The sequence below is a fragment of the Palaemon carinicauda genome, chromosome 8, assembly GCF_036898095.1.
Source record: "Palaemon carinicauda isolate YSFRI2023 chromosome 8, ASM3689809v2, whole genome shotgun sequence".
Taxonomy (NCBI): Eukaryota; Metazoa; Arthropoda; class Malacostraca; order Decapoda; family Palaemonidae; genus Palaemon; species Palaemon carinicauda.
In genome coordinates, this window is record NC_090732.1 from 39,207,740 (window position 1) to 39,233,489 (window position 25,750).

Consider the following 25,750-nt stretch of genomic DNA (forward strand, 5'->3'; position numbering starts at 1 on the left):
TACTTAACATGAAGATCATATTCAAACCTCACAACATTTTTAAGTGATACAGTACTTTAGATCAGGTTAGTAGATGATGCTCGAAGGAAAGTTAGGTTATGATACATCTTTGTAATTTATAGTTTTTCTATTTATCATCATCATCTACTACGCCTATTGAGGCAAAGGTCCTTAATTATGTTTTGCCAGTCGTCTGTATCTTGAGCTTTTAGATTAATACTTCTCCATTCATCATCTCCTACTTCACGCTTCATAGTCCTCAGTCATGTAGGCCTAGGTCTTCCAACTCTTCTAGTGCCTTGTAGAGCCCATTTGATAGATTGTTGAACTAATCTTTCTTGGGGAATGCGAAAAAGCATGCTCAAACAATCTCCCTCTACCCCTCACTATCATCTCATCCACATATGGCCCTTGAGTAATCTCCTCAACCTTATGGTTTCCTGGTAAAAATATTAGTAGATAGTCTAGATATAGGTAGAAATAAAGTGCTCCCGTGTAGGATATCATCAACCCCTCCATGGAAATTACCAAAGATATCTTTTTGTAAATATTTTATTGGTATAAAAAAGAGCGACTTAGAAGCCAGGTCGCTCTTTATGGAATATGTTGCAGAACATAGAGATTCTACTTTTATATATACTGATGGCTCCAAATCCGATGCTGGCGTTGGATTTGGAGTATATAGTAGTGCTTTTAATTGTAGAGGTGCACTTCCTTTAGTATCCTCTATATTTACTGCCGAACTATATGGCATAATAACTGATATTGAGAAAATAGCGTTGAAAGACGAGGGCAATTTTACCATTTTTAGAGATGCAAGAAGTGTCCTACAAGCTTCAAAATTTTTTAATTCCAATAACCCTTTAGTTTAAAGATTTTAGAGTGTTTTTTTTTTTTTTTATTATTGGAATGAGGGGTATAACAGTTCGATTTTGTTGGGTTCCAACACACGTAGGTGTGTCTGGAAATGAAAAGGCAGATTTACTGGCAAAGAATGCTGCAGCTGAGTTGCTATCAAGAAGATATCCCATTCTTTGTAATGATTTTTTTTACCTAGCATTAAGAAGTTGGTTTATGATAATTGGCAGCATTGGGATAGTTTGGTTCAAAATAAGATGAGAGAAATAATGAATGTTATATCCCCTTGGAGATATAGCATGATGCCCTAAAAGTGGGAGACTACTCTTTGTCGTCTCCGCATTGGTCACACTCGGTTGACACACGAGTTTCTGCTAAAGGGCCAACACCATCCGTATTGCGACGACTGTTTGTTACCTTTAACGGTGAGGCATTTGTTGACCGAATGCCCCAATTATAGCAATTTAAGGAATAGATATCTGTTTGAAGCTCGAGGTGAGGATGGCAGGTTCATCACTGCCAAGATTCTTGGACATGATGTGTCCTACTATGCGAGCGGCATTTTTAGATTTATTTCAGTAGCAGGTCTTCTGAAAACTATTCAACTTTTATAACAACTTAAATTTTAAGGTTTTAATTGAATACTCTTTTATTTTTTATGTATAATAATTGATATCGGCGTCAATGACCTTAGATATCACGATGCCAGAAAATTTTAAATCAGTCAATCAATCATTTCTAATCCTGTCCTGCCATTTAACTCCCAATATTCTTCTGAGGGGTTTGCTCTCAAATCGTTAAAATCTGTTGGATATTATTTCATTGACCATACAGTAACACCGATCTCACTAAACTGACATATAGCCTGATTTTTATATGTAATTTCAGGCGATTTGATTTCCAAATTTTACTTAACCTTGCCATTGTCTGATTTTCCTGTTACTCCAAACAAAAATCATGTTTTTTCTTAGAGGTCCCAAACTTAATTTACAGTGAAAATAAAGGTTAGAAATGTTTGAAAAAAAATATAGAGTAACACAGGAAAATATTACCTTTAACATCAGAATAAATTTCGTTGCAATAAAAGTTTATCGAAGTAACAAGTAGAAACCAAGGAGTACTGGTTTTGAACTCCATGGCAGGATCTTAGAAGGGATTATGAACCAACCATAGATTTTTTTTTGTCCGAATGAGTAATGTTGATGCATATTAAAAGTATATTGTGAGAGATTACTTTTATGTTGTTAATCACTGAAAGAATGCCCAAGGTTCATACAAATATTATTTTACCCTTATTCACCAATTACTTCGGAGCTGATTACCATACTTCTGCATAAGAAGATAGAAAAATGTATAGAATAAGGCAGATTTTTTTCAGATGTAAATTGTAATCCAATTGAATTATTTAAGGATTATCTTATTACTGTAGTCACAAATTGCATACACATTTCTTTTTAGGTAGATTCTTATAAAATATCTCATGTTCCAGCTTGGTAACCATGATAATCACCGTGTAGGATCCAGGTTGGGTTCAGATTTGGTTGATGCCCTTAATATGATGTCACTTTTACTCCCTGGAACTGCCATTACCTACTATGGAGAAGAAATTGGTAAGCTATAAAACTAAATGTATAAACTGGATTAATATTTTCAGTACTGTATCTTCCTAGGTTTCTCTTTCTAATGTGTGTCACATTTCAAACAATTTCATTGTTTTCATGTAAAAAAATGATTTTGCAAGGAATTCATTACGGAGGTATGTGCGCTGTTCATCTTTGACTTCAGTTGCATCCTGTATTTGATAATATTTCTAAATTCATTTTACCATACAGTACATATACGGTAGTACTTTTGAAACTAAATTATTAGAATTGCAGAAAATATTAAATGCTTAAGGGCCATAACTACTAAATGAAGCTTGATAAAGTGATTATATTATTAGAAGATTTATGAATTCCTTTATAGATGTTTCTATCTATTTTCCCTTAATCATAACATGAACAAATTCTCTAATGCTTGCATAATTATTTGCTTTCATTCAATCCGAATTCATTGGGAAAATGTAGGGATGGAATTGTGAGAAAACAAATGCTCAGCGTAATTCATAAATTTTTTTTTAAAGTGCTGATTTAGATCATAACCTATCAGAACAAAGTCATTGGGTAACATCAAAATATAAATAAATTATTTTAATATGAGTTATTTAAATCTTGGAGGTTATTTTGGTTTCTCTAAGTGTAGTCACGTCTACCAAGCTTTTTTATTTTCCTTTTTCCTGTCGCTACGTTATATTGTTTTGTTCTGTCTAAATTTATTGACTTTAAATATCGGATATCAAGTTTTGACAATTAGACATGAGATTAAGTAAACTTACTAATATTAATATTAAGATTAAGATTAAGATGAATATTAATATTAAGGCAAATAATCCCACTCTTTCGTGGGTAAACTAAAGGTATAGGTATTAAATATAAAAGACTGTGTTTTTCCTCCTAGCTTGTGCATGCAATTCCCTTTCCATTTTTTTTCTTCATTTTGCTCAGGATTTAAGTTGGGCCATGATAATTGAATTTATCTTGCCTGTTTAATAAAAAATAAATTTTGAATATCACACGTGATACTTTGGCCATTTCTTCTCTCTTTAAGAACATGAAATGTTGTGGTACAAGATTTCAAGAAGTAAATCATGGAATATTCTTGAGGCCAAACAGTGATCATTTTGATGCTGCTAGTAAGGTTATAACCAACTCTTCAAGCATAGGTTTTTCCTGCTATTAAAACATCGATAACACGCTTATAAAAGATGATAGGAAGACATGGTCAAAGCTTGACTGTAGAGAATAAAAAAGCAGAGAGCAATACAATCTGAGAATTACTTATTTCTATGTAAGGAAAGAGTTTGCCTGCTACCTGTTATGAAGTCACAAAAAAGAAGAGACTCCCTTTAAGCTCCATGAAACATTGGATGAAGTAGTACTGGTAGAACAGATAGATGAAGCCTTATTTCAAACTAGAAAATGTCTTTGGGATATAAAAAATAATACAAAATGATTTTCAAAAGTTCTGAAAAAGGAAAACAGGAAGCAATACTGGTAAGTAGTGTTCTAAAAGAAGAGTTGGATGCTAAATGTTTATAAATTGACAGTTGAGTAAGGTTCAGATGTTATAAGAATAATGAAATTTAAAGCAATAAAATAATAATTTGGATGGACTGCACTAATACATGTTGCTAGGAAGAAGGATAGGTGTAAGAATAAACAATTTGGCTTAAGCACGGAAATCTCATTTCCAAACATTTTTTGGTGAAATGTCAGAGTATCGCTCATAACACGTTATCAGAAAGTAACTCTGTATGTCAGACAATTTGCCAGCAATAAATAAAGTAAATATTAATGGAAAAGAGAAGCAGTCACAATCAAGATGAAGTAAACATTAGTAAAAGAACTTTAGAAACAGTTTAGAGGGGATAGTGTTATGAATGATGAATACATAGTACAGTGATGAAGAGTTATAATGCAAAATCCAAATATTTTTAATTTCTAAGGAGATAGAAAATATGCTGGAACTAAAGTACAGTAATCAGGTTTTATGGATAAAGTTTTTAACAGGCAGCTAAAATGAAATACCAAAATGAAGAAGCAAAGCTCATTAACTAAAGACTAGAGTGCTTTTAGTCTTTTGAATCATTCATGGTACAGCTTACCACTTACTTTAGAAATAGTAGTCATGGAACTGGGAAATACATCTACTGTCCTAACTCGTTCTGCCATCTTGGATTCTGATTGTATTTTCCCTTATTCAAAATCTGTTCCAATCCTTATAATCTTTAAGGTCCTAAATTGAGTAAATATAATAGAACTAGATATTTACATAAAAGCCCTGCCCATTTAGAAAGACTGTAGTTTATTCATTTATTATAACAAGGCCAATGCCTTTAAGAACTTTGACTTAATCCTTTTTAAATCATATTACAGATGTCCCACCTTCTAACCAGATATGTACAGCCTAACAATGGATTTAATGCTTTGTTTGACAATGAAGAAAGATAAATTTCTGAATGTCTTATCTGTTGAAGACATTCATAAATTTACATATCTAGGAAAGTTAAAGTTTCTTGAAGTCTTATTCATAGTTAGGATATCTTTGGTTTTCTCAGTTTGAGACTGCTTTTGAGCACCCACTCTCATATCAGAAAACTATGCCCTTTTGAAATAAATTACATTATGCAATAATTCCTACATCACTGCAAGTACATTATTTTCGTTTGAATATAATCATAAGGTTCAATGATAGCAGATTCTATGATTTAGAGTTATCAAATAGAGGGTTTGATTATCCAAATCCTTTATGCATCAATAAGGAATCTGCATCCTCCTCCTTATCTAGAGAATGGGACTTTTTGGCGCACACTTTCTGGGGCAGGACTTTTTGGTGCAAGTTTTCTGCCGTGGGACTTTTTGGCGCACGTTTTCTGGCTCGGGACTTTTTGGCGCAGCTTTTTGAAATCAAAGAAATTATTAATGCTTATAACAATAGATAAATAACAAAACTTGTTGCACTTCATTACGATTTCTTCTATTTTTTTTTATTTTTTTCACTAGAGAATCCATACGAGGTAGAACTCCATGAGCTGCCTGCGATGAACTGCTAAGCATCGGTTGAAAACTGTTGACGTATTCTCTAAAGTTTCCGTTGCTGGATGTTTTATTGTGCTTTTTATGCAAGCAGCTTCAACTGATGCAGCTGAGGATCCGTGGCTATTCTGGTTTATACCGATAACCATCTTTGGTGTGAATTCTGCCTGTACATGAATTTTTAATTTCATTTCGCCAAAATTTTGATTGATCACGTGAAGTACATCTGTCAAATACGTAAATGTAGTCGTTAAGTACAAATTTCTCTCTTCTTTTTTTACTTAAAATTCCTGAAACCGAATTGGGCTATGTACGGATATTTTTGGATACTCAAATCACCAACAGTCACAATGAAGAACAAATAACTTGTGAATTTGTGACAGACAAAAGAGAGAAAGCAGGAAAATAGTAAGCTAAGTCGGTTCAAATTTGTTTGTGTGTTTAATGGCACTTGTCCTTATGTTCTTACTGATATTTTCATCAAATGGTACCGTACTCAAATAGTATATTACTCTAAAAGCTAATTTATTTCTTAAATTAGCCAAACAATCAAAAGACCGTTATTAGAAAAGAAAATCTGTCTGTATGTTAACCTATCTATATATCCATACAATTGTATATAGACATGATTTTTATTTTAATATTTATAACCTTAATCTGATTTTTATTATAATCAATACAGGCCCGATTGATTCAGGTATTCTATAGAAGAATAAAAAAGTCCTGCGCCAAAAGGTCCTATGGCCATATAGTTAATTCTTTTTCTAAACATTGAATAACTAAGATTGGAACAGAAAGGAATATGAAGCTACCACATAATGAATATCCTAAAGATTTTTTTCTTATTTTTTTGTTACAAACACTGACAAGTACCGATTGCTAACTTCAAAGTCTTCTTTTTTCTTCACCAAAACCTTCTGTTGCTGCTCCAGCTCAATCGTCTTCCAAGGGACTGCTTTGGTCCATGTCTTCTTGGTTATTTCCTTCCTCCTATAAAAGAAATTTTATTTTGAGAAGGTCTCTTGGCCCTAGCCAAGGACTTCAATGTCATATACGAACACCCCTTTCTTGTAGAAAGCAGGTCAGCTTAGTTCCTATCCCAAAGGAAACTCGTTGATTCAGACCCTAGGGCTCTTTCCATTGTTTGGGAAATGTATTAATAACCCATTAGTCTTAATTTGTCACATTCAACTTACACTATTGACATAAAGATGGATTTTCTTTTTTACAAAGGAAAGAGACCAAAGGAGAATACTGTCCTCTTTGTTCTGTTTATGAAATTATAAACAATTATTGCTGTGTCATTATCCCTCCATCCATGGAAATATACTGGTCAGCAATGTGACTCCTGGGTAAGACTTATTGAAAAAGTTTAAGAATTTATTACAAACTTGATAAATTCAATGCTTACTCTGATTTCACATGATCTCCCACCTGGCTCACCACTCATCAGGAATCTGGGTCATAGTTTCAATTGTTTTGATTCAAGATTCTGCAGGCTTGTGTATTATCAGAGGATCAGCACAGCATTCACATAGGCGACTAACATCATTTACAGTACATATATGTAGTATGGTAGCAAATGGGATGAATTGCTTGTAATCGTTTTTATCTTTAATGTTGAGAAACTCTCACCACTAGATAATGGCAATGGGGATCTTGGCCAATTACATCTTTTAAATAATTAGTTTTACCAAAAAATAAGCTGTTTTTACCTTTGTATTGTTTTTAGATTTATTTAATGATATTTCATACTCTTGAAGAATTGAGGTAGTTTAACTACATTATGAAGTGTGCAAATGTTTTCATTGATTTTTTATTTTTTTTGGAAACTAATCTTTCAGATGTGAACACTGAAAGCACTGAGACAAGAGATATATTATCAAATGTCTGTTAAGAATGAGATTTTTCCAGGTATGGAGGATACATGGATAAGTTGGGAAGATACCAAGGATCCCCAGGGTTGTCGTTATGGTCCTGAGCGTTATGCTGAGTACAGTCGGGATCCTGAAAGAACTCCAATGCAGTGGGACAATACATCATTTGCTGGTGGGTATACCATTTTTTGTAAATCTTTTCCCATTACAGTATAAGAATAAAACTTTTTCTCATAACATCATTTGCCATAATATGTACTCCTGAATGTCTGATAGTTAATATTTTATGGCACAATAATAAAAACATTGGCTAAATAAATTTGCAATAAAACCATCATCAGTATCAGAATGTGTCAAGTATATAAAATGTGTAATCACTTTATAATGGAATAATAGTTAATATAAACAAACCCTTGTCTCTCACCTGGTTAAGTGGCTTTGAATTTACGTATAGGCATATATTTGGAGGAAAATCGTCAAAAAACATTAATTAGGTGTAATCTGGTAGAATATCTGAAATTGCCATTAGAATAGGGTTAGCAAAATCATTCGTAATACATTCACAGAAACAAGGAATCTCTATATAAACAAATGCAAAGCCTCAAGAAGTTTAGCACCATTAAGTACTATAGAGTCCAGTTTTGGGGAGTATTAAATACAGTTTAGTGTATAATTTATAATTATCTCAGTGAAACTGACCTTATATTCTAACCATACAACTATTTTAGAATATTTAATGAATTAAGAAACATTTTTATACATAAAAAGGAACATAGAAAATGGATATGGAGAAACGAAAAACGAAAAAGATTTTATTCACAGTGAAAAAGTTAATTTAGTTAAAGATGTAAGTGTTAAACAAGTTAAAGTCAAGTGATCATAGAATGGTAAGAAACAAAATTTGTATAGATCTAAGGAAAGAAAGAAAAAATCAAATTTTAAGAAAGAAAATGAAGACTTGTAATAAGAGAAAAATTTGCTGAGTCTGGTTTAGCAATACAAAATAGGTACTCCTAGCTACATGATGAAATGGAACCAAGTGAAGAAGAAATGAACAGACGTTTTACAAAATTTATATTGGAATCAGCACAAGAGATAGGTAGAAGAGTTCCTAAAAAAAGAGCAAGGAAAACTATCAGAAAACACAAAAAAAAACTAAAGAAAATTTTGGAAAAGAGGGTAAAATTCAAAAGAGATGAAATAAGATTTAGCAGAAGTATCCGAAACAATAAATAAACTAATAATTCAACATTCATAAACAGAATAAGACCAAAATTAAGGAAACACTAAAAGGAAGAAGCATCAAATTGATGAAAAGAAGACTTGGAACAGGGAGCCAACAAACGATTGCTTCAAAGGATGAAAATGGAAATATCAGCAAAAGAGTTGGAATGAAAGAAATTGTAGTGGACTTATATACTATATACAATGTTATACAATAGTGATCAAAGAAATAACTTTCCCAATAGAAATAATAAAAAAGCTGGTACAAAGCATAAAACGGATTATAAGAAAAGAGAGCATTAAAAGGCATGAAAAGAGGCAAAACAGCAGAAGATGGCCTAATGATGGATTTGATAATAGATGGAGGAGATTTCATAGTAATGAAAGTGTCTGAATGTTACACAAAATGTCTGCAAGAATGCTCTATACGTACTGCTTGGAAAAAGTTTATCATTATACTAATCAATTAAAAGTGAGAGACAAAAGACCTGAAAAAATTACCGCCCAATAAGTTTACTCTCAGTAATGTATGAAATATTTACAAAGTTCATATTAGGCCGAGTAGAAAGAAAACTAGTCTTTAAACAACGAAGAGAGAAGACAGGATTTGGAAGTGGGTATTCAACAATTGACCATATATGTGTCATTAACCAGGTAATGGAAAAATCAACAGAATATAAAAAAAACAATATATGTGGCATTTATAGATTTTAAGAAAACTTTTGATACTGTCAAAACTTCAGCAGTAATTAAAGCCCTTCAAAGACAAGGTATAGACGAATCTTATATAAGAACACGTATATGGGAAGAGTACATCAATCTTAAAACTATATTAAGAGAGTGAGAAAATTTTAATTTAGAGAGGAGTGTGGCAAGGGTACCCCATCTCACCTAAATCATTCATAGCGTGCCTAGAAGTTTTTAAGAATTCAGATTGGGAAAATGTAGGAATTAACATTAATGGGAAATACGTTAATAACTTAAGATTTGGAGACGACATAGTTATGCTTAGTGAATTATGGGAGGAATTGCCAAAGAATAATTATGGGAATAACACTAAGAGACAGAAAACGATTAACATGGATTCGAGAGCAAAGTGAAGTAGAGGATATTCTAACAACTTGTAAGAAAAAGAAATGTATGGAGAGCACCGGCCACCCTTTGAGATACTACTATTAGAGAGTTACAGGGTCCTTTGACATTATATATATATATGCATATATACATTTATATACATGTATATATATACATATATACTGTATATATATATATATAAATATATATATATATATATATATATATATATATATATATATATATATATATATATATATATATATATAGAGAGAGAGAGAGAGAGAGAGAGAGAGAGAGAGAGAGAGAGAGAGAGAGAGAGAGAGAGAGAGAGAGAGAGAGAGAGATACTGTATATATATATATATATATATATATATATATATATATATATATACATACTATTTATATACTATATATAGATATGTATACTGTATATATATATATATATATATATATATATATATATATATATATATATATAGATAGATAGATAGATAGATAGATAGATATATATACTGTATATCTATATTGATATATATACTGTATATATATAAATATATATACTGTATATATAGATATATATATATAAATATATATATAGATATATATAAATAAATATATATATATAGATATATATGTATAGATATATATGTATATATATATATATATATATATATAGATATATATATCGATATATATATATATATATATCTGTATATATATATATTTATATATATATATATATATATATATCGATATATATATATATATATATATAGATATTTATATATATAGATATATATATCTATATATATATATATATATATATATATATAGTATATATACAGTATATATATAATTATATATATATATATATATATATATATATATATATATACATATAGTATATATCTATATATATGTATATATATACAGTATATATATCTATATATATACAGTATATATATATATATATATATATATATATATATATATATATATATATATATATATATATATATATATATATATATATATATATATATAGCGTATTGAAAAGTTTTATAATGGATACTCTTAATAACCAATCATTTATCAAATCATGAGTCGTAAAACAGGTACACAGTCAATTTTTCAGAATTGGAAGGTCGATGACCTCATTTAAACTGGGCACAATTATAGAAACTGATTGACATTAATTCATCATTCTTGTTCTGTATCGTGAATATTTGAGACCTTAGAATAGTGAGTAATTAGAATTGCTATTGTATTAGGCTATTCACTTGAGTAAACCTTTAAAACATTCCCCGACACACACAATCACTCAATAATTACAAATAAAACTAAATAAACGCTGATTGAGTTCATGTATTACTAGCTTCAAAATCTTTTCTTCTTAATCATATATGTAATCTTCATACATTAACGGTTGATACAATAATAACTCACCATATGGAAATCAACAAGAATAGACTTTAAATGAAATAAGCTGAATGGAAAGAAATTGTTATAAACTTAACACAACAAAAGTAGAAATAGAAAAGACAATGTACTCTATATTATGCTCACCAAAACCAGAATACCCCAAAAAATCACTCACATATATTTATGGGCATGAGTAGAAGTAGGCCTAAATTTGTTTGTAAGATTTATTTTATATTCTACTATTTTCATTTTGATTATTTTTCTGATGTACTATTTAACATTTAGCATTGATTGTTTTGTAGAGGTTCATCGAAAGAGTATCATACATTTACGTCACAGACAAACAAAGTTGTTAACATTTCTTCAAAGAACAGTTTTACTGGATCACTGCTAAAGCATTCAGATCATATCATAGATTTGCTTCGATCAATAATTTTCATTGTTCATTAAGAACAATGATATTTATAAGAAAAAGATAAGTTATTATAACTAATTTTGGTTAATAAAAGCAAACGGGCCATGTCAGATGCTGAAAATGTGATTTTGGATAATGTCTTTTTCAGAAAAAGCTTTAATTGAAGGAAGGAAGTAACATCCTAATGATAGATATTAACAAAAACTACTATTGTAGGAAACTCGGGCTACGTGTAAATAGTGCATAAGATTTCGTTGGGCCCTGCTCAAGAAAGACAATTGGCCTAATCATGAAACCTATCATTGCATAACTTGACATAAAAATGAATTTTTTTTTTTTGACATAGGGAGGAAAGCTTTGTTATTTTTGTTTTGGTAATAACATTTTGCACAACAATATGTTACTATATGGTAATATTTATGAATAATGTTACCCTAACATTGTGATGCACATTAATGTTTTAACACACAATATATTTAAAACCAGTTTAGTCTTTTATAAGACTATATCTAGACGTAATTTAGTCTTTCATTAAACTATTATTTTAAGAGATTCATATGTAGGCTATCAAGCATTCCGGGGGCATTTTTTGCATGGAAAAAACAACTTGAAAATATTATATAGTATTTTTTTACGTTTTTCTCTATTATCAGGGTTTACTACAGCTAGTGATACATGGTTGCCTGTAAATGAAAACTATAAAACACTAAATGTAAAGGCTCAAAAGGACGCAACATATAGTCACCTAAGTGTTTACCAAAGTCTTACTCAACTGAGGAAGCTAGACGTTTTTACAACAGGACGTATCGCATATCCATCTATAACTGAAGATGTCTTTTCATTTGTGAGGTAAGAATCATGTTCAGTTAAACCAGTTAGATTATGGATTATACGTACTGTCAATTAAAATTAATAAAGGAATTTTATTAGTTAGGGAAATTTGAATTATCTAAGGTATGTGTCAGTAAATTAACTTTTCCGAAGTTTTTACAAATATTTTATTTCAGATATTTGATTTAATAGGCATAATTTGCAGTACTTTAAGTTGGATTAGATTAGCATAAGCAGATGAATTTATTGTATATTGCAAAGCACTATGCAATTATTCTGACAAAGGGGATCATGCATACCAGAATCTCATATATGTATATATATATATATATATATATATATATATATATATATATATATATATATATATATGTATGTATGTATGTATTTACACGTGTAGCATGCATATTTCTATGAATCTTACCCTCGAATCATAAACTATTTATTTTAGAAGTGTAAGCTTCTTGACCCAAAGATAAAGTTTCTTGACGTCCTATGGGACCAACTACCACTGTATAACTTTGCCACGTTGGCTGGTAAACACTGGGTGATTTGATTGAGAAGTGTGTTAGTCCTGAAGGTCCGTTTGATTTTGTTGCGACTGCCCAGGGTCAATACAGATGGGGTCTGTTCCCGAGGTGGAGCTTAAACCTACCCGTGCCCCTTGTGAAAATGTCACGGGACACCCTCCGGTCAAACGTTGCCCAAAGTATTATGGTCCTATTGTTATTAGCTACGTCCTCCAGTCTTCATGAACATTTTCTGAAAAATGTGAGGTTATTACACTGTTTTCAGTTGCTATAATACCTTGAGAAACTCAAAATGTAAAGGAAAGATATTTCAGGTTTTCTCGAGACAAAAGAATACAGAAAGCCTGGGTAATTTGCTGCAGACAGTAAAGAAAGAATTAAACTTCAACATGCCCAGGTTTGTTTAATTCATTCCCAACAAGATTATTTTCAAGATTATGTAAACTCGCAAAAACTTAGAGAGTTCCTCCTAAATACTTGTCGAGTACAGTCATGCTATCAATTATTCATCTTCCTGAATATAAGTATGATAGCAGTTCATAGTTTATTGGTGTAAGCATAACCTATTGTTCATGTCATGTCTAGTGTTTTTGTACAATATTAGATAATCATAAATAGCCTAACACCAATTGGCTGTGTGATTTTGCTAATATGTTATATTCATAAAGAAAGTTTTCATTTATTTGGATCATGATAACAGGGGGCTAAGAACTGTAGGTACCAGCAGTTGCATGCCTCCCAATAGTACTTGCCAATTACATGGTTCCAGATCGCGGCTGCTGGTGATCATTGCTCGCGGCTGATCCCATGGGAAACAAAGATCATGAAGAATAACCTTGAGACATGTCTTGGTGAGAGAGACCACAATTGGAACATTCCTATATAGACAAAACATGATAGGAAAAGTAAAAGGGAAACTCATTGCCCCTGAATGAAAGCTTTCATAGCCCATACAAGCTATGAAAATACTATAATCATAGGTTCCATTTTCACTGGTGTCGTGTACCAGGAATGGTGGAATGGAGCAGAAACCAACATTCTGTGACTTGAAAGTTATGGAAGAGTGAGTGAACTGTGTACCGAAACTTATTTTTGGGGAAGGAAATATTAACAAACCATAACCTCTCACCTCATGTGAAAGGGGAGAATGTATTAAGGTCATTCTCCTGAGAAAAAAAATGTTCCAGGTAAGTACCATTACTCCCGGGGAGAGATCTGTCAAGGTCATTGTCACTTTGCTGGATATAGTAGTAATGTTCCTGGTATGTGCCGTCACTTCACAAGTATGTAGGGGAGAGATCAGGTGGTAGTGTATTCATTATTTGGCTAGCAACAGGTGAACTCTGATAACCCAATTACTGATCACAGAGATGGCTAATACTGTGATGGAGCGTCTAGATACCGCAGGTAAACTGGCATGTAGTATGTGGACCCTTAGCACCTGTAAATAGTGTGAGGGATGAATGCACACATAGACGATCATTTGTTTAAACCCTCTTACTCATAGAATTCTTGTGCATTAAAATTTCTGCACATGGAATTTTGTGTGAGAGGAGATGATCATGTCCATGCCAGATCTCATGTGCATAGACATGACATGTTCACACTGGTTCTTGTGTAGGTGGAGACAACTGTGCTCATGTGAACTCTTGTGCATGTGGAGAGGATTATTTTTTTAGTCTCTCTTGCACGTGAAGATGTTCATCGAGGATCATGCATACGGCTGAAATTGTGAACTTATCTGAGTTTTAGATCTTCTTTGCTATCATGTTTTCAGGGACAGTTATGCTTGTGGAGAGGAGCCAAGAAGTGATTGTGATGGTACTCATGAACCTGCATCTCCTGGAGACTGGGAATGGTGAGCAACCCTTAGCATATGGCTGGGGAAGGTGTTCATTGCTCATGAATACCAGAAGACTGGCTGAGAAGTCAAACATCTCTGGAGAACTTGTCAGGGCACTTTGTGGTCATGTGGGAGAGTGTCCCTAGTAGGAGAGAGACTAGAGCATAGCTCGTCATACTGAACAGTAGTGCCTTGACGCTTTCCCGAGGGGAAGGCTTTAATCTACACTTATCTTCCCGTGGAAACCATGCAGAGGAACCACACAAACACCAGAGAGTTAGACTAATCGGTTATCCTGTGCTTCAATGATCCATCCTTGGTAGGTGCCTCCTCCAAAGATTTGGTTGTCGTCTCTGGATCTTTGCAACTGGCATCACATACAAAGATTCAGTTCTCTGGAACTCTGCATACTGGGGACAGCTGTAGCAGAGCGCTCCAATATCATTTGCAGGCGCTGCTTCTCTCTCATGAAAGAGAGAGATCTCGTTCAGGAGGAGGTCCAACCAATGGTGCATATAGAACTCTCTCTCTCTCTCTCTCTCTCTCTCTCTCTCTCTCTCTCTCTCTCTCTCTCTCTCTCTCTCTCTCACAGCGAGAGAAACGGTAAGAGTTAAGTGAATGTAACTTATACCGATCAGAATTCCTGGACTTCACGATGATGTCTCCTACTCAACCTTCTCAGAAGTCACAGCGAAAATGAGAAGAGAATGGGGAAAGTGATGTTCATCTTTTCCAGAATCATGTAAGCCAATGACGTCACTCTTGTATCGAAACATACAACAGCCTGGATCATTAGGCACTGAAGGGAAGAGGAAGGACAGTGCCCTTCTCCTTTACAGTTGGCGTAGATTTGCCAACAGAGCACTAACGATGTACAAGGAAGATGTTCCTTAGGTTCACGTTGTTGGCAACACACACGACGGATAGGATAGCAACAGCCTTAGTGCTTGACTGGAACAGGTATACCACAAAAACTGTAACATTTTGTGGTATATCTGGAAATGCTGAAAATTCAATCATAATATCCTTTACTTATGACTGCAAGACCAAATATTTAATCGAAAAGAAAAAACAAATTATTGAAATAACTAGATGAGGATGCTGAGAAGCACGTCTGTACTTTCCGGTGGCCAAAGCCAAAGGGAGAGTCATACTACCTAGTGGATATGCTGGGCCTACCCATCACCTTCCAACTACTACTAGTACTACCGCTACCTCATTTAAAGTAAAAAAAAAAAAAAATTCCAGCTTTTCTGAAGCCATAATCCTAATAAAGGTTAAATGTTTACTTTTTGAATATTTTCATTGTTGATTGGCAGTTAATGTTTTGAGCTAATTATATAAAAGGATAGATTTTATTTCTCTTCTTTTTGGTAATTTTGGGGTAGGTTAATGTTTTCCAAGGGTTAGATACTTCATTAGGCTTAGTGCTTGACTGGAACAGGTATACCACAAAAACTGTAACATAGTTACAGTTATCTGGAAATGCTGAAAATCCAATCATAATATCCTTTACTCATGACTGCAAGACCAAATATTTAATCTAAAAGAAAAAACAAATGATTGAAATAACTAGATGAGGATGCTGAGAAGCATGTCTTTACTTTCCGGTGGCCAAAGCCAAAGGGAGAGTCATACTACCTAGTGGATATGCTGGGCTTACCCATCACCTTCCAACTACTACTAGTACTACCGCTTCCTCTTTTAAAGTGTGTGACGGTGCCGAGAGAAAGGTTGTGAACTCAAAGAAAGTGTGAAAGCAACTGAGTTAATTTATTATGGAACACTCCGTTATATACAAAACCTCAAGGCAACAGGCAATTACATGTTCGAGAAAATGACAATGTTACATAGGCGACACGCAGACATGTTTGTTCTGGTTCTTTTTAGTGCGAGGGAAGAGCGAAGATACAAGCATAATATATACAAAACGAATTATGTACAATTGTGTGACACACGGTTGGTACATGGCTCCCCCCCTAAAAATGACATACTTTACATGTTAAATAGGGCGCCCTGATCTAGAGAGGTGAACTGTAGGCGGGTCATCTGGCAGGAGATAAGCAGGTTTTAGACGATCAATGGAGACCCAGTCTTCTTTGCCACGAATGTTTAGTAGCAATGCTTTCGGACTGCGTCGGATCACAAGGAAAGGGCCCATGTAAGGGGGCGTTAGCGGTGGCTTGGTAGTGTCGTTGCGCAGGAAGACATGCATTGCAGAGTGAAAGTCTGTTGGTATGTGATGCTTCGCTGGGGGCTTGTAAGTCTGGCGGCATGGAGTAAATTTTCCCACGACGTGACGTATGCGCTGGAGATCGTCGGGTCGCCATACACCATTTCAGCTGCCGAGACGTCGAGGGCGTCTTTAGGAGTGGTCCTTAGTCCCAGGAGGACCCAGGGAAGCTGAGTAAACCAGTTGCAATCCTTGCAGCGGGACATCAAAGCTGCTTTGAGGGTGCGATGAAAACGTTCAACCATTCCATTGGCAGCGGGGTTGTAGGCCGTTGTCTGATGTAGAGTGATGCCCAGGAGATTCGCTAATGATGTCCACAATTGATAGGTGAAAGTGGTTCCTCTGTCAGAAGTAATATGCTCAGGGATACCAAATCTTGCAATCCATCCAGAAAGTAAGGCAGATGTACATGAGGCGGACATTGCAGTTTCCATGGGAATGGCTTCAGGCCAACAGGTGGAGCGGTCGATGACGGTAAACAGATAACGATGTCCTTGTGATGTGGGTAGGGGGCCTACAACGTCGACGTGAATGTGTGCGAAATGACGCTGAGGTTGAGGAAAGGTGCCCACTCCTGAATCCGTGTGTCGATGTACTTTGGAAGTTTGGCAAGAAGTACAGGCGCAGACCCAATCCTTAGCATGCTTAGAAATGCCGTGCCAAATGAACTTTGCCTTCAGCAGCTGTGCAGTAGAACGGCACGAGGGATGTGAAAGGCCGTGAAGGAAATCAAACACCTGTCGGCGCATGGGAGCAGGAATCCAAGGTCGCGGTCTGCCAGTACTGACGTCACAGAGGAGGGTAGTGTTGGAGTCTTCGAGGGGAAAGTCTTCCCAACGGAGGGACGTGCAGGATGTCCTACATGCTTGATACTCTGGATCCTGTCCTTGGGCTTCAGCTAGGGCGTTGTAATCCAATCTCAGTTGAACGGCAGCCAACGTGTTTCTTGACAGGGCATCGGCAACGGGATTCATTTTCCCAGGGACGTATTGAAGGGTGCAATTGTATTCAGCCACGGCAGAGAGATGTCGGCGTTGCCGGGCGGACCAGGCATCAGACTGTCGAGTAAAGGCGTGCACCAGAGTCATGTGGTCTGTGCGAATGACGAAGGGCGTACCTTCTAAGAAATGGCGAAAGTGACGGACAGCCAAGTGCACCGCCAGCAATTCTCGATCGAAGGTAGAATTTACCCGATTCTGCCTTGGACAGTTTTCTGCTGAAGAAGGCCAATGGGCGGGGCGAGCCGTTGACCACCTGCTCGAGTACTGCACCAATAGCGACGTCGCTGGCATCGGTGGAGAGAAGGAGAGGGGCATGTGGAATAGGAAAAGTGAGAGCCGCAGCAGTTGATAGGGCCTTCTTTGCATTGCAGAAGGCTGCATCTTGAAGGAGACCCCACTTCAGGTCCTTTGGCTTGCCCTTGAGAGAGGCGTAGAGGGGAGCAAGAGTGGCGGCAATGGCTGGCAGAAAACGGTGATAATAGTTGATCATGCCCAAGAATTCCTGCAGAGCTTTCATGGTCGAGGGCACGGGGAAGTTCTGAACGGCTGCTACCTTCTCAGGGAGGGGGCGGACACCTTCAGGAGTGATGCGGTGCCCTAAGAACGACACTTCGTTGGTGCCAAAGGTACACTTGTCGTACCGGACTACAAGGCCGTTTTGTTGCAGGCGGTCGAGCACGATGCGCAGGTGACAGAGGTGTTTCTCTTTTGAGGAGGAGAACAAGTATGTCGTCCACATAGCATTCACAGAAAGGGAGGTCCCCTAAGATGCCATCCATGAGACGTTGAAACGTGGCCCCAGCATTACGAAGGCCAATACAGGAGTAATTGAAGGTGTATGTACCAAACGGAGTGGTGATGGCAGTCTTGGGGATGTCTTCTGGGTTCATAGGCACCTGATAATACCCCTTCAGGAGATCGAGCGTAGAGAAAACCTTTGCTTTGTGCAGGTAGGAGGTCACGTCGGCAATGTTTGGGAGGGGGTAGTGATCCGGTTCTGTTTGCATGTTCAGGCACCTGTAATCCCCGCACGGACGGAGGGAGCCGTCTTTCTTCAGAACGATGTGTAAGGGTGACGACCATGGGCTGGAAGCCTTTTGGCAAAGGCCCATTTCCTCCATTTTGGCGAACGTCTGTTTGGCGGCTGCCAATCATTCCGGTGCCAGACGTCTGAATTTTGCGAAGACTGGGGGTCCCGTCGTCTTGATATGGTGATAAATACCGTGCTTGGCAGGAACCGTGGGCGTTTGGCGAAGTTCTGGACAGAAAACTTCCGGGTACGACATAGGAGGTGGGCGTAGGCATCCGTGGGTGCGCTAATGTGGAGAGCGAGGTTAGAGGGGGCAGGTTGAAGAGGTGTCGACAAGTACGAGTCTGCGTTGACCAATCGTCGGTGGGCGACATCGATCAGAAGGTGGAAATGAGAGAGGAAATCCGCACCGAGGATTGGCATTGTGACGTCAGAAACGAGAAACTTCCAATTGAATTTACCGTTTCCGAACAATAATGTGAGGTTCTCGTAACCGTCGGTGGGTATCGCAGATCCGTTGGCAGCTACCAAGCGGACGTCGGCAGATGTAGACAGACTACGTCGTGTCTTGAAGAGTTTCCTTGGCAAAAGAGAACGACAAGCACCTGTGTCTACCAAAAATCGCATGCCCATTCCTGCATCCTGTAAAAAGAAAAGATTAGAAACACGGGAGGCCACCGCCACGAGCGATGGCCTACTTACACGTTTTTTGACCACTGACAATCCTCGGCACATTTCTTCACAGTTGCCCCGAATCTGAATTGGTAGTAGCAAAACTGCGGCGGATGGGAGGTAGTAAGTGGCTGTAGAAGTCGTTTGTTGGGGCGTGAGCGATTGGTGGGTGGTGCCTGGCTTTGTCTCTGCTTCGGCACGTCACGGTGTGGGCGTGTATGTCCTACGGCATTCATGTCAGCTTCGGTTGACGTTGAATAGGCATCCTCTTCGTCAGGGGTGGAGGCGTTGATGGAGGTCTTGAAGTGGCTGTCCATAAGGTCGTCGGCTTTGGTCATCAAGTCCTTTATGGGTAAACTATCGACATTGGGTATGGCAGCGCGTATAGGTCCGGGTAAATGGCGTATCCAAAGGGCACGAAGTAGATTCACCTCACGAGGAGAGCCGTCTGCGGCAGGTTGAAGGTGAGCGATACTGGTCATTTCCCTGAGGGCAAGTGAAGCCCTTTGGTCCCCCAACGTTTGTTACGAGAGCTGAAAAAGCTTTGCTACACGGGCGGCTGGTGACGGCGAGTACTGCTGCAGAAGGTATGTTTTGAGGGCGTCATACGCAAAGCCAGTCGGATATTTCCGGGAAGGTGTCCTCGGGTATCGCCGCAAGAACATAATCTGCTTTGGTGGTTGAGCGAGTCACGCCGTTGATGCCTCTCCGCTGGCGAACGGTGAAAGTTTCAATGGGGCGGCCGCAGCGCCAACTGCTGTAGAGTCCGTCATAGTACCAATGATGGACGGGCGAGGGGGGTGGGGGTGGGAGGCAGTGGGAGTGAGTCGACTTCCGGGGTCACCAATGTGACGGTGCCGAGAGAAAGGTTGTGAACTCAAAGGCAGTGTGAAAGCAACTGAGTTAATTTATTATGGAACACTCTCCTTTATATACAAAACCTCAAGGCAACAGGCAATTACATGTTCGAGAAAATGACAATGTTACATAGGCAACACGCAGACTTGTTTGTTCTGGTTCTTTTTAGTGCGAGGGAAGAGCGAAGATACAAGCATAATATATACAAAAGGAATTATGTACAATTGTGTGACACACGGTTGGTACAAGTAAAAAAGAAAATAATTTTCCAGCTTTTCTGAAGCCATACTCCTAATAAATGTTAAATGTTTTCTTTTTTAATATTTTTATTGTTGATTGACAGTTAATGTTTTGAGCTAATTATATAAAAGGATAGATTTTATTTCTCTTCTTTTTGGTAATTTTTGGGTAGGTTAATGTTTTCCACGGGTTGGATACTTCATTATGATCGCGGGGTTTTCTGCATTGCTTTTGATAACTAATCAATGTAATCTTAATAGCCTTTACATTGCATGTGACGCAAATCAAGACATTTTAAGTCCTTTTAGGAATGTATTTTTGTCTTCAATTATATATAGAGAAAATTCCATACAAGCATGGACTCCTCTCTTCAATCATATATAGAGAAATCTAGGTCTATCACAATTCTCTGATTTAATGAGCTTGAAGTGTTTTGGGGTGGGGACAGATATGACTTATGAATAGGGCAGTTGCATCTTTATAGGATGGCCAAAGAACACTGTTTAGCATTGGGACCTGGACTTTCACCTGTAGGCTCCAAGCTTCACACCCTGACAAAATATCTTGATTGATAGTCTAAACCAAGAGAGTGGTCGCACTCCATTGAGGGTTATTGGCAAAAGGATGTACCTGGACATTCATCAGTGCTCTATTTGCCAACCAAATAACTAAAGACAAATTCTACTGTGCCACTGATGCAGTGCTACAAAAAATAAACTGGCAAGGTTAGTATGTGATAATTACTTTCTAGAAAAACTGGAATTCACTATAATAAATGAACTTGTCTGGCTATTGTGGCCTTTTTTCTATGTAACGACTAGAAGATGAACACCATTTAATTTTTCAAGTCCAATGTTTGTGTTTTGGAGATTGATGGTGAGTTACTGCACATGTGTCATTTGCATTTGCTTTTGGCAGCTGTTCTGTTTTTGTATGATGTAATCATTAACTTTCTTTCTAAACCAATTAAGAGCTTCTAAGTATTAATGCATAAGTTCCTGAATATTGTTTTGCAAAAGCCCTTTCTTCCCCACACCTCCGCTTAACTTCCATTTTGAATATCATCACAAGAAGACATATCCCAGAGGGAAGTTCAATTGGTTTTGAAATTTAGTGTTATTTCATCTATTTCTGTCATTGATTAGATGTAAAACACTCTCCTTTAATCATAAAGCTATCATTGCTCATCTGAAAGTAAGAATTATCACCAAAATTATAACTAACATGGTCGATGTGTGCAGCACATTCAAGTACCGCTGGCAAGAATAGAGGAGCAATAAGATAATGTTATTTGTAAGAAAAGAAAGCCACTGGTGAGCAATACCATTTGAGGATTGTGAAATAAATTGTTTTAATTTTCAATCCAACCTTGTGTGATATTTCATGCATTCTGGTAAGCAAGCGTTGTAAATCCTGTGGTGTTCTGTTAACAAGGGCAGCATCATCAGCATACTCTAGGTCTGCTAAATTCCTATCACCAATCCACTCCAATCCTTCTCCACCATCTCTGACTGTTCTACACATTACAAAATCCACGAGGAGGATAAAAAAAAAAGATAGGTAACAACACATTCCCTTTGAGTATTTCGCTATTTACTGGAAATTCATTTGATAAGACTCCATTAACATTAACTTTGCACTTGCTATGTTCAGGAACAGACTTGATAAAATTTACATATTTAAGAGAAATTCCATAATAACACAGGACTCTCTACAAAATTTGCCGGTGCACGCTATCAAATGCTTTTTCATTGTCCACAAATGCCATCAAAAGGGGATTTTTATATTCAATGCATTGCTGTACAACATGTCTCAAAATGAAAATTTAGTCAGTGCAACTTCTACCTTTTCTAAATCCTGCGTGTTCATCTCTCAGCTTTTCATCAATCTGACTCTCCAGTCTCTTCAGAATAAGCATACTATATATTTTCATAACAACTGATGTAAGTCTTATGCCTCTGTAATTATTGCAATCCATCAGGTCTCCCTTTTTTGCTATTTTCACTAACACTCCTAACTCCTATTCATCAGGTTTTGCTTCTTCATGCCACATTCTACAAAATAATCTTGTAAGTAGTCTGGGAGTCACTTCATTTTCTGCCAGTATTGTCTCGGAAGTTATTCCATCATATCCAGGGGCTTTCCATCTCTAGTTTTTTGACGATAGCTTCGACTTCAAACACACTGAATTCATTCATTGGCACATCAAGGTCTTCATCAGCTTCAGGTATATCAATCAAATTATTCCCCTCATATCTCCTATTCATAACGTGACTAAAGTGTTCCATCCAACGTTGTCTTTCTTCAGAGATAATGAGAACGGAGTATGAAATGGAAGATGAAATATCATTGGAGGGAGAAAGAATTAATTAGATAGAATCATTTAAAGTTGGGGAGGGAGGACTATAGCCCCCAGCCCTTCCTCCTACTCCAACACCCATGATGGAGCAATTTGACAAATATCTTAGTAGCATAGTTTCATTCAGCAGTAAGATCGACGATGATGGGCTGAATGAAATAAACAGATTATACATCTAAAATTGACGCTTTGAACTATTCTAATCTTCAACTCCATTGTCATGCAGTCCATTGTAACCAAAGACGACATTTGAGGTTCCTTAGAAGATGATGAAGATGATACGATTCTTTCTCAGATATGGTTACTGCTCTTTCCATCTACATGCATTACTATGACTAACCATGCCAATCCTGGACACATGTTGCCACATATTGTGCATGTGATATGAGGATTTGGGTTTGTCGGGGGACCTTGTTTGGTTTCTATGTTAATAAATGGAAATATTATTTTCATTAAGACCATCGTACATCTACTTGTGGTTCCCAGGTCCTTGAATGCTGCTTCTAAGTTGTACATATGAAATTTTTTTGGGGAACTGTTCTTCAGGAATAAAGACCACATGACCAACCCAGTTTAGTTGGCATTTGATAAGGATAGGTTCTATGGTTGTGTATTCTATTTGTTATGGAATTTTTGTTTGTGGAATGCGATCCTTTCAGGTGATGCCTGTAATTTTCTGCAAACAAGAAACAGTTTAATGTTCCTGTTGCTTAAGATAACATCAATGTAGAGTCCAGGTCCTTGAACCGTAGAGGAGAGTTGAGGTACATATTGCCTTATATACTTGTTATCTCAATTCTCCTCTATTTTGCAGAGACCTGGACCCAATAATGATGCCATCTCAAGCAACTGGAACATTTCCCTCAAAACTAGCTATGAAAATTAAAGTGTATATATTAGCATTGCTAATAAACAGATAGTACTAACTCCCAATTAACCTCACTAAACAAAACAAATATTGAAAGTAATTTGTATTTTTTACTAGGTATAAAATCCTTAGTCCTTTAATAGGGAGAATAATTTTAACCTGGAAGTGGCAGATACTGAAAGACACGATTTGTTTTTTATTAGTGAAGTTCGTGATTCTTCTCCAGGGTACTAGAGCCTTGTTTTCTTGGTACTGTACTGTACATGTTTTAAACACAATCATATGCTGTACTGCTATTATCTTTCGCTCTCTCCCACACTGGTAATAGAAAACCCTGTTTAAACTTGCCATTACACATTTCACATTGTTTTAATTTTTGTGACATTGTTCCCCTTAACTGATTGTATATAAGCTTGTTATCTCAATGAGTAAACTTAACTTGCATTCACCTCGCCTCTATTAGTACCTAACAGCCACCTCACACAATTGGTGATTGCTGGAAGACTTGCACCTTACCACCTTTTTCAACCACCGCTGTACCCTACCCTTTTTACAATGCCGCCAACTGACCCTAACTCTTTGACCCATGCTGCATTAATGAAACTGCCACCCTTTACCACCAGAGAAGTGTTCACATAGGTCCAGCTTGCCTAAGTTCAGTTTTGCATCAAGTGCGTGACTTGCTCAAGCAGCATAGCAGACTATGTCATCGTGGCAATCCCTAAGGACACTTTCCCAGAAATCTCTGATTGGCTGTGTGACCAAGCATTACTCACCATCACCAGCTGCCATCCCTGGTGTTGAGACTTTGCCCATATAGTACCTGATGACCAAAGTCGACACCATTATGGTCAACCACTTCACCACCTTCAAGACCTCCATCGACGCCTTCACTCCTCAGGAAGAGGACAATCATTGAACACTGATTCTAAGCCTGCTGACATCTCCCGGGTAACTGGCATCTGAGATCCCCACTTACGAGAATGAGACGCTTATGTTATCGTTTGGGAGCATCAAATACCAAAAAAAGTTCCTTGCTGATGATGTAACATTGCCACTACTCAATGCGAATTTCCTTGCCCATTTCCACTTTCTGGTTGATGTGGCACATCGACAGTTGGTCAACGTAGACTCATACTTTTTGACACCTCTTCAATCCGTCCCCTTCGACCTAACACTACACATCAGTGCACCAAGGAGACCTACACCCACTTCCTCACATTGTACCCAGAAGTCTTCCGTCCAGAACTTCATCAAACGCCCATGGTTCCTGCTAAGCACAGTATTTATCACGAAATCAAGATGATGTGGCCCCCAGTGTTTTGCCAGATTAAAGTGTCTAGCCCCAACTCGTATGGCAGCTGCTAAACAAACATTCACCAAAATGGAAAAAATGTGCCTTTGACCAAAAGGCCTCAAGCCCATGGTCGTCATCCTTACACATCGTCCTGAAGAAGGTTGGCTCCATGGGCCCTTGTGGGGATTGCAGGCATCTGAACATGCAGACAGAACCGGATCACTATCCCCTCTCAACATCGCCGACATTACCTCGTACTTGCACAAAGCAAAAGTGTTCTTCACTCTACCCTCTTGAAAGGGTATTATCAGTTGCCCATGAACCCAGAAGACATCCCCAAACCCCCATCACCACCCCCTTTGGTATATACACATTTAATTACTCCGTTTTAGCCTTCGTAATGCTGGGGCCACTTTTCAATGCCTCATGGATGGCAGCTTAGGGGATCTCCCCTTCTGCGTAGGTTACGTGGTTACTCT

The 25,750-nt window shown here is 37.0% G+C and overlaps 1 protein-coding gene across 6 annotated transcripts in view; it reads left to right on the forward strand.

Annotated features, from left to right (window-relative positions):
• Nucleotides 1-25,750, forward strand: part of LOC137645713 (probable maltase) — a 178,086-nt gene that overhangs the window by 136,651 nt on the left and 15,685 nt on the right. For all 6 annotated transcript variants that reach the window (XM_068378586.1, XM_068378587.1, XM_068378588.1 and 3 more), the window contains 3 exons: nt 2,348-2,468; nt 7,407-7,541; nt 12,163-12,358. In XM_068378586.1, coding sequence (XP_068234687.1) covers nt 2,348-2,468; nt 7,407-7,541; nt 12,163-12,358 — 452 coding nt within the window. The remainder of the gene's footprint in view (nt 1-2,347; nt 2,469-7,406; nt 7,542-12,162; nt 12,359-25,750) is intronic.